Source organism: Glycine max, chromosome 20 (assembly GCF_000004515.6).
Source record: "Glycine max cultivar Williams 82 chromosome 20, Glycine_max_v4.0, whole genome shotgun sequence".
NCBI lineage: Eukaryota > Viridiplantae > Streptophyta > Magnoliopsida > Fabales > Fabaceae > Glycine > Glycine max.
Genome location: NC_038256.2, coordinates 41,763,223 through 41,772,792, shown reverse-complemented (window position 1 = coordinate 41,772,792; position 9,570 = coordinate 41,763,223). Strand labels below are relative to the sequence as shown.

Below are 9,570 nucleotides of genomic sequence, written 5' to 3'. Positions count from 1 at the left end.
ATATATATATATATATATATATATATATATATATATATATATATATATATATATATATATATATATATATATATATATATATATAAATTTATAACAACTCCCACATTATGTTAACCTAATTATGTTAAACCCCTTTATTGGAATTTAAGCTTCTAGTGTTGCATGTAAAGTATGATACTCAATTTTGATAATGCTAATAAATAGAGTATCGTCGATGTAAATAAAAAGTGAAAAAATAGTTTTCGTTATAAAAAAAAATACTTTTCTTTGTAAAAACAGAAAACCGGGCAAGTGGAACAGAGAATAGGGGGTTTGTTCAAAAGAATTTCTAGAACTCTTTTTTTTTGGTTTTGAGCTGAAAACAAATAATTTTCGGTTTATATTCAAAGTTAGGATTTCCGAAACTCCTATCGTTGTTGTATTCAAATTTGTCTTGAAACTATTTTTATTGCGATTGTCTCTTTCTTTATTTTTGAAACAAGAAAAGAAAAAAAAATCCCACCAATGCAAACTGGATTTAAAATGGTCAAAATTTTAAAAAAAAGTAACAATTTGTCAATCACAATGGGGCAGGCGGTTAGGTAAAATCCAAACTTAGTACTCATCGTAATTCATGGAGTAATGTAGTACACTAAGCAGTGACTTTTTAATTTAATTTGGATAAATAATTATTTTTTTCTCACAATGTGTAATTTGTTGATAAATGCTTCCGAAAAGATAAAAATATAAAAGTTTACTTCTGTTTATCACTTAAATAATTGTCATCGTGGATTGTAGAGACATATTTGTCATAATATTTTTTTTACTTTTCGTCTCCCTATTACGCTGACAAATGCGTGTCACTGAACGATGAAAATGTAAAATTTAATTCCCGAAAGTATAAAAAGTTCAGCAAATATATTTGGACGTTAATAATAAATTGTGACTTATTATTACTATTATTATTATATGTTTGTAATTTATTATTTTGTTTGTTTAGTACTTATATAATCTATTTTTTAAATTGTCTTTTAATATATATATTTTTTATTTTTTATTTTTTTGTCAAACCTTAATCTTTGTTGTTAGAATTTTTTTTTTTATCTTATATCTTATAATTTTATCAATTTTTTACTCAATTTTTCACTTTTAATTTTTAAAATTATTTCATATCTCAATTTCAACTTAAGTACCCTTATATTTAGATTGAAAATAATATGTTAAGAGTTTGAATAGAAAAAACACAACTCACTACGGGACCAAATTTATTTATTTATTTTAAAAAAATAATTTAATCAACTTTTTTTTTTGACAAAAAGTCTCACAAAATTTAAACTACATAAAACTAAAGTGAAATTATAAGTCTTTTTTTCTTAATCAATAAAATGTAAATATATACCTCAAATATGAAAGAATCCTTTGGATCAAACTTATCTGTTTTCACTCGAGACAACACTTATTATACATAATATGAATTAAATGAAAACAATTACTAACAAATAAAGAATCCAAATAAATTTAAATAAAAAATATAATAATGTTCAAGCCAATACAGAAGTTAACTTAAAAAAAACTAATACAAAAGTTTATTCTTTGCCTTTGGGACGTAGAGTATCTTTCGTTGAATTATGGGTTACAACAACCTTGCATTTCATTTGATATACTCTGTGAGAGTACATAATAAAATTAATAATTAATTGAAGAAACGAAAAATTTCAAGAAATAAAAGACTTTATTTTTTAAATGGTAATTTGATTTTTTATATCATAAAATTAAAGAAATTTGTTTTATTTTGAAAAGTAAGTAGTTATATTGATTAAATGAAAAATTAATTAACAATTTGATAGATGAATAAATAGATAGATAATCAAAGTATAAGAATTCAAATCTTAAATTATATTTTAGTGATTTTTAATCCCTTTTTTTCTAACTTCTCTCCTATATAATTCATTATTAAGTTGGATATAGTTATAGTACTTTTTATATTTTTAAGGATTAAATTTTACATTTTTATTTTTCTAGGACGCATTTTTTAGCGTAGTGGAAAGACGAAAAGTCAGGTAATTCATGTTGGTAATCATTTCAGTGATAAATTTGTTCCTTCATACCATTTTATTAACGATGAAGGATAAAAGTTAACAATTAAATATATTTATCGCATTTTTTATATTTTCAGAAATTAAATTTTATATTTTCATCTTTTAGGTACATATTTATCAGCAAATTAAATATTAAGAAATGAAAATAACTATTTATCCATTTAATTTACACATAAATTTAAATATAAATAACCTTATCAAAAATAGGTACTAGTATTACATATTAGAGTAGGTAAGTAACTTTTTAATTTAATTTACGCGTAAATAAGAATAAAATAATAATATAACAGTAAATAACCCTATCCAAAATTACCAACCATATCCAGCGTGGAACAAAGGGTTACACAAATCGTAAATAAACTCTAACTTTTGTACATTTTTATCGTACCGCTTTACTGCAAACCTAGGCAGTAATAGTACTACTACTAAACACAAACAAACAAAGAGTGTCTGAAACAACGGCGGTTAAAGCCTGACAAAACCCAAGTGCACAGCTTCTCCTTGCGCTATTTATTTAGGTTCTCACTTTTTCTCTCTCTCTCAAATCAGTGGTTCTTCTCACAAACTACTAAAGATCCATCAAAGAAGAAAGGTAAAGACCCATTAAAAGTTGCCAATTTTTTTTTCTCAACCCAAATTTCTCATGTTTGTTGTTAATTATTTGGTTGGGGGTGGTATGGGAAATGGGAATGGAGTAGATGATGGATTGAAATTGAAATTAAGATTGTTACATGTTAGTAGTGTGGGGTGGAAGTCCGTGAATGGAGGGTGTGTGGGACCCGCGGATAATCCGAGGAGAGAGAAAAGGAAGAGAGAGAAGACCTCAACATCACGACAGTGGGGGGTAGTAAAAGACAGCTAGCAATGAAGAAGGAGCTTCACCTACCAGTGCCCATCACATTCTTCTTCTTTCTCCCTTCATAACCCCCCACTTCCCATTTAAGCCTTCTTCACCCTCCTCTCTCTCCTCCTTTCAATAACCCACCCTCTCTCAATCTCAAACCTCTCCATTCCTTACTCAGTTTATCATTGCCTGTGTGTAGTGGAGCTTTTCTACCTTAAAAAGATTGCACCTTCACCCTTCTTCAGGTTTGCTTAATTTCTCAAGCAAACTTTGTTTCATTTCCTTCACAACTTGTGATTTTCAACCTTGCTTACCCACCATCACAATACGCTGCTATCTTTTGCTTTATTTCTCATTCAATTTCAAGGACAATCAACAATTGGGGTCATACATATATACATGCATACCATCTTTCATTGCCCTCATTTTTCTTAAAACAAAATTGGAACCAATTCCATCCAATTTTAATGATGTAATCTTTTTTTGTGCTTCCCTCTTGCTTATTTCATTTTTCTTTTCTAAACATTGAAGGATTTGAATTGTCAAATTACTTACTCACCCTGCTTGACAATTGAACAAGGTTTGCTGGCTGGCCTTATTCAACTTTGCCTCAATTTTCCAAATGTTTCCATTTCCATTCAATTTTTTCTTTGGAAAATGAGGAAGCCAAAAATATGGGGTTCCGTATCTTCAAATTGATTACTTCAAAGGAAAAAAAAGAGAAAGTAAAGGTCTTTCTGGATAAAATCAAAATGCCATATTCATATTATGATATTGGGACCAGCTCTCACTAACATGCGCCGCAGCACTCATTGCGTTCACATGCGAATCTTCAATTTCGGATTTTCATTTCATAAATTATGTAAATTAGTAATAATAATAAAAAGACGCGTCTTTTACGCCACAATGTCAACATTCAACAAAAGCCGCTCTCTGTGATTTTTCTTTTTTTCATTTTGATTTTCTGTTTTCACACTCTAATTTTCTTTCCACGTTTGAATTTTCTCAGGAAATTTTCAATTGTCGAGAAAATGGTTGGACCAAACTTCATGGACGAGATAGACTGCGGCAGCTTCTTTGACCACATCGACGACCTTCTCGATTTTCCCGTCGAGGACGTTGACGGCGGCGCCGCCACCTTACCGTCGGTAGCCGCTGCCGGCAACTGCAACTCGCTGGCGAGCATCTGGCCCGCTGAGTCCGACTCGTTTCCTACCTCCGACTCGGTGTTTTCCGGCAACACCGCTTCGGACCTCTCGGCGGAGCTCTCGGTTCCGGTGAGTTTTCTAAACGTGGCACTTTTATTATCCATTTTTGTTTTCTTGTTTAAAAGTTTTTGGCGCGTTCACATGAATTCGGTGAACTGCTCTGTAATTATATCAGCGCCCATTGTTTCATTAGCGTCCTTTGTGGCCGTTGGATTGCTTGATTATGACATCACTGTTTCATGTACGGATCTGATTGTCTGTTTTAAATGCTCCCTATTGCCAACCTGGCAGTTGGCACCATGCATGAAATTTTGGTTCTTCTCGTGGGGAGCATTGTTGAGTGATTGTCTTCACTTCATAATAGCTAAGATTTTTTTTTTAAAATTAAAAAAAAAATTGAATTTGGGTGATATTGCAAAAATAAGAAATTCCAAAATATCTAGACAATAGACAAGGGATTTGTTTTTTTCGTAAAGGATTGTCCAAGATGATTTTTTTTTTAATTTAAATTCAAATTTGGGGACATTATTAATTCACAATTATTTAATTTTTTCTTTTCTAGAAAAGGCATTTTAGTCATTTCAAATTACACTTAATTCTGTCGGTGACATGTGGCACAGCACATCCCCTCAATCTCCCATTATTTGAACATCATTATTGAATATCATGTGATTTTGCATGTGATGCTCACGTGATGCCACCACCCACACAAATAATGAGCATTGAAAAATTGGTCACTCTAACAACCCATATGTTTCATGATACCCTTCTCAGATTATTCAATTTGAAGAACTTGGCATATTTATTTACCTTATTTAGTGGAATGCAAGGATAGGCAAATATGCTATACCAAGTTTACATGTTTTGCTTGAATTGTATAAACATAAAAGAATAGTAAATGCATTTAAATTTGGAACTGCAAAATATGATTCTGATGAATGCGGTGATGCTGTTATTGCAGTATGAAGACATTGTCCAATTGGAATGGTTGTCCAATTTTGTGGAGGATTCCTTTTGTGGGGGGAGCCTAACAATGAACAAAGTGGAAGAGCCATCATGTACCACCAAGGAGGACTCAGTAAACACCCAATTTCACACATCAAGCCCAGTTTCTGTCCTTGAAAGTAGCAGTTCTTGCTCTGGTGGCAAGACTTTTCCACTAAGCAGTCCAGAGATTTACATCCCTGTGCCATGTGGACGTACACGCAGCAAGCGTCCACGTCCAGCAACCTTCAATCCTAGGCCTGCCATGAACCTCATTTCCCCTGCCTCTTCTTTTGTTGGGGAGAACATGCAGCCTAATGTCATATCATCCAAGTCATCTTCAGATTCTGAGAATTTTGCTGAGTCTCAACTTGTTCCCAAGATGCCAAAACAAGCTTCTGAGGAGCCTAAGAAGAAAAAGAAAGTGAAGCTGCCACTTCCATTAGTTCCAGCTGATAACAATCAAAATGCCTCACAACCTGTTAGGAAATGCATGCATTGTGAGATAACCAAGACACCACAGTGGAGGGCAGGGCCAATGGGACCAAAAACACTATGCAATGCTTGTGGTGTTCGTTACAAGTCCGGCCGGCTCTTCCCCGAGTACCGGCCTGCTGCAAGTCCAACTTTTTGCCCATCTGTGCACTCCAATTCTCATAAGAAGGTCCTGGAAATGAGATGCAGGGGCATTGACAAATCCGGTTTTGCAATCAATTCAGCTGCCTCACCCGAACTCATTCCAAACACTAACAGCAGCCTGCCCCTGGAGTACATGTGATGTGAAGGAGTGATCCTTTGTTGGAAATTTCTCTTTCATTGCTGCCCTCTAGAGTCATGTCTTATGTTATTTCTTATTGATATTTCATTTCTTTGGTTCATTGGTTTTTGTACAGGGTTTGACTGGGGGAATAGGAGCAATAGATGATGATGATCATATTTTAGCAGTTAGGGGAAGATTGTAATGAGAAGTGAGTTAAAAAAGGGTAGACATATGCAGGTCAAAAAGGGTAGGGTCTTAGGTCTAGTAATTGTAGGTCCCTTAAGGTCAGTAGGAGTCGGTGTCTCTGTTGTTTTTTATTTTTCTTGGAATTCTTTTCATTTTTTTCCTTTTTATATATATCCCTATTTGTGGGAATTCTTTTTGCAGTTCTTTTGTAGCAAAATTTTCGAGTTGAGTAAGAAAGTTTTTTGTAATGCCGCGTTTGCTTTCTTCTAAACATTGACCTATTCTTTGCATATCTTTAATGAACATCTCCTACACGTGGTAGATATATTTTTTTAGTAAAACTTGTAGATGAAATTTTTTGAAAGTTGGAGAGTATCATGAAGATTGCGAACATGGGTGGTATTAGATTCTTGCCATATAGCCCATATTTTGTGCTGCGCAAAAATGTACCATAAATAGGCATTATATTGGCACCCACCATTTTCGTTGTGCAAGTTGGTTGGAAGTGCTAAACTACCCATGAAGGACAATTTGCTCCTTCAACAAATTAGGATGTTAAAAATGATGATGTGGAAGTTTTTTAGTTCGTAAAAAATTTCTTTTGTAGTGATTACACTGATTTGAGATCGAATGCCATGGTCAGCTGGCAAAAGAAAAGAAAAAGAAAATGATCCCTTTTAAATATGGAATGGGTACTTTAGGAAAAAAGGAAAGACACCAGTTATCTTTTATTATAAATTACTTAAATTGGTAGATATCTACCAGAAATAAAAAGATGTTAGAGGGTGAACAAAATGACGATTCATATTGGTGAGACTCATTCATGTTTTGAAAGGTAAGGACGATGCTTATATATAAATCTACCTATGGCTTTGAGGCTTATTCTGTAGGATTTGGCAACTTGTCATGATCTCTCACAACTTTACAACTAACAACTAATTAAATGATACCTAACTAGTAAACTCAGTTGATTGCTCATATAAATTTCAGCTGCTTGAACTTCTCCAGCTGATGTGATGTTCTTTCAAATATATAAACCTCCCATATTTTAAGCTATGCTTAACTGCTCTGATGAAATAAATAAAAGGTTAAAGTTTTCCATCCTATTTAGTTTTTTAAGTGTGCTCTAATCGCCAACGTGGCCCATGAGTGTCCTGGGCTACTGAACAGCTCATCTTAATATATATGCAAGAATTGGGTCAATTTCATCAACAACCTCTTAGGTCTAACGAATCTATTCTAATGCAAGTCTGTTTCAAGTTCTCTATCAAATTTGGGTAGGTCTGAGAAGAGTGAGAGCAACTTCTTCCAACTCTTTGAATAGAAAAATGATTACATAATTACTCTATTTAGTAAATGGCCGCTGCAGATTGTATTTGAGTCCAATTTGTGCTTGAATCCTTTTTACAAAGATTGAGGAATCACTTTAGCAATGATGCTTTGAAGAGAAAAATAATAATATTCAAGTACTTAGGTGATTAATCTTGCTCTAGAATCAATGGAATACATCTAGCGACTAAAGTTATGCATGAAGAGTATTAAATTGTGGAGAATAGCACAAATAGAAATACCCTTGTGACTCTCAGATTGTTACTGCTCAAATGATTTTTAACATGTCTCGCACAAATTGATGTTGAATTATGCCAAACACAATTGGGAGGTGATATGAAAAGATTCAGTTGAAGGTATTGCTCTAAAGTAGCTTATACAAGCTAGTACTATAATTTCAGGAAATATTGTTTATCACCTTATTGTATTAATCTAGAGTTTGTTATTGTGAGAAAGACTTTACTTAAGTAGTTAACTACTAGCTCTAAAGTATTGTTTTTTTGGTGTCATTTAGAATTTCATTTTTTTTTAAAAATTCGTTAAGACAGTTTTGTTGACATAAATTTTGAAATAATTAAAAACGTAGCTACCACCTTTTCAACTTCCCACTTTTAGAAATGAAGGAAAAATACTTTGTTGTTATTAGATTTTGCCCAATTTTAAGAACTATTGCGTATGAGACATTTCATTAGATTCTAAATATGTACAGTACCTTTATGCACATGGAAAAACACTAACCAAAGAAGACTCATGAGTCACACTCACATGATTAAAATAAATAACTCGTGGACTACCAAGCTTTAATAGCCCAAAATATAGAAGCCCGTACCATTATAAAGTCCAATGTAATAATTATATCAGATTACATAATTCGAATTTAACTGAAAGGTTGAGCAGTGGCTACTGGGATAAGGCGTTGTTGTTGTTGTTGAGCAGTGGCTGTTTCTTCCTACTTGCTGCATCCCAAAAATTGCTTCCTGCACCTTTCCAGGATTTTTTTTATCTTTCGGATTGACCAATCTGAAATATAATTTTACATTCTGGATTAGTTGATATGGAAGCTAAAAATGATGTAGGAAGAAATTTTTAGGTGCAGAAAGCAGTAACTTCATGGTGTTCATTGAGCATACCTAGTCCATTTCTATCTTCATTCTTCAACTTTCTCCATGGGCCGAAAGGTCATGGTAATTCCGCCCAAGCAAGCTGCTTAAATACGTTTTACTTTCACTGACCTTTTAAGTTGAATTTATTATTTTATATATAAGGAGAGATTAATTTATTTTAAGAATAATTTTAAAAGAGTTATTTTTATTTTAATAATTTATTTTCTTAAAACTTAATGGTTAAAATTAGTTACTCATTATCATCATTAAATTTTTTAAAAAATAAACAATGAAGATGAAGAGTAACTCTTAAAATAAGTTCATCCTTCCTTTTATCAATATAAATTCTATCTGTTTAGACATATTTATTTCGCCAGGGAGAAAGAATGAGAAAAAAGAAATGCAAAAGTTCGGTAAAAAATAATATGCATACTATTGATGTCAGATGACATTTTTCACTTGAGGCGTGTTAATAAGTGTTTATTTATAACTTTTAAAAACACAATTAAGTACTTGTGCACACATTTGGAAGAGTTTATGAAAATAACTTATTTCAATAAAATTTTCAAGATACCTTAAAAAAGTAACTTATATAGTTTATATAAAATAGTTTAACATTTTTTTTCAAATATAAAAATAACTTTACATAAAAAAAATATGATACAAATACTTACTTAATAAGCACTTAACTAGCTTTTTAAAACAAAAGTTGACATGGAAATAATAAAAATAATTATATTTGGTTTAAAAGAGTATTTTCTCTAATTTTTTTTTATCATAACCCTTTTTTAACTAATTCACAAAGAATAAGAAAGTTTGTTAAAATTATTAAATGATCTTAAAATATAAATATATATAAACTTTTACAAATTATCTTTATTTTAAATTTTCATAATTTTTTTAATTTCTCTCTTCACCTTAATTGGCTTTCTAATTTTTCATGATAATCTTCTTAATATCAAACCAAACAATCCATATTTTTGTTGCACTACATTTTGTAACATCTTGTATTTTTTTCAATTTTTCTATTATCAGAATATAAAAGTATTTTAATAATTATTAGTGGTTACAAGTCTTT

General features: G+C 31.6%; 1 protein-coding gene across 2 annotated transcripts; it reads left to right on the top strand.

Annotated features, from left to right (window-relative positions):
• The first annotated feature begins 2,424 nt into the window (after positions 1-2,424).
• On the top strand, positions 2,425-6,308 carry LOC100816641 (GATA transcription factor 8). 2 transcript variants are annotated; one of them, XM_006606185.2, is made up of 3 exons: positions 2,425-3,394; positions 3,932-4,199; positions 5,092-6,308. In XM_006606185.2, the coding sequence occupies exons 1-3, from the start codon at positions 3,390-3,392 to the stop codon at positions 5,890-5,892; spliced, it is 1,074 nt and encodes a 357-aa protein (XP_006606248.1). In that variant the 5' UTR covers positions 2,425-3,389; the 3' UTR covers positions 5,893-6,308. The 2 variants fall into 2 exon arrangements, with proteins under 2 accessions (XP_006606248.1, XP_003556234.1); XM_003556186.5 differs by having other exon boundaries at positions 2,965-3,167.
• Positions 6,309-9,570: the final 3,262 nt, after the last annotated feature.

Bases quoted from the DNA above. Each gene is read 5' to 3' on its own strand.
- LOC100816641 (XM_006606185.2), top strand. The intron at 4,200-5,091 runs GTGAGTTTTCTA...CTGTTATTGCAG, and splicing joins CGGCGGAGCTCTCGGTTCCG to TATGAAGACATTGTCCAATT.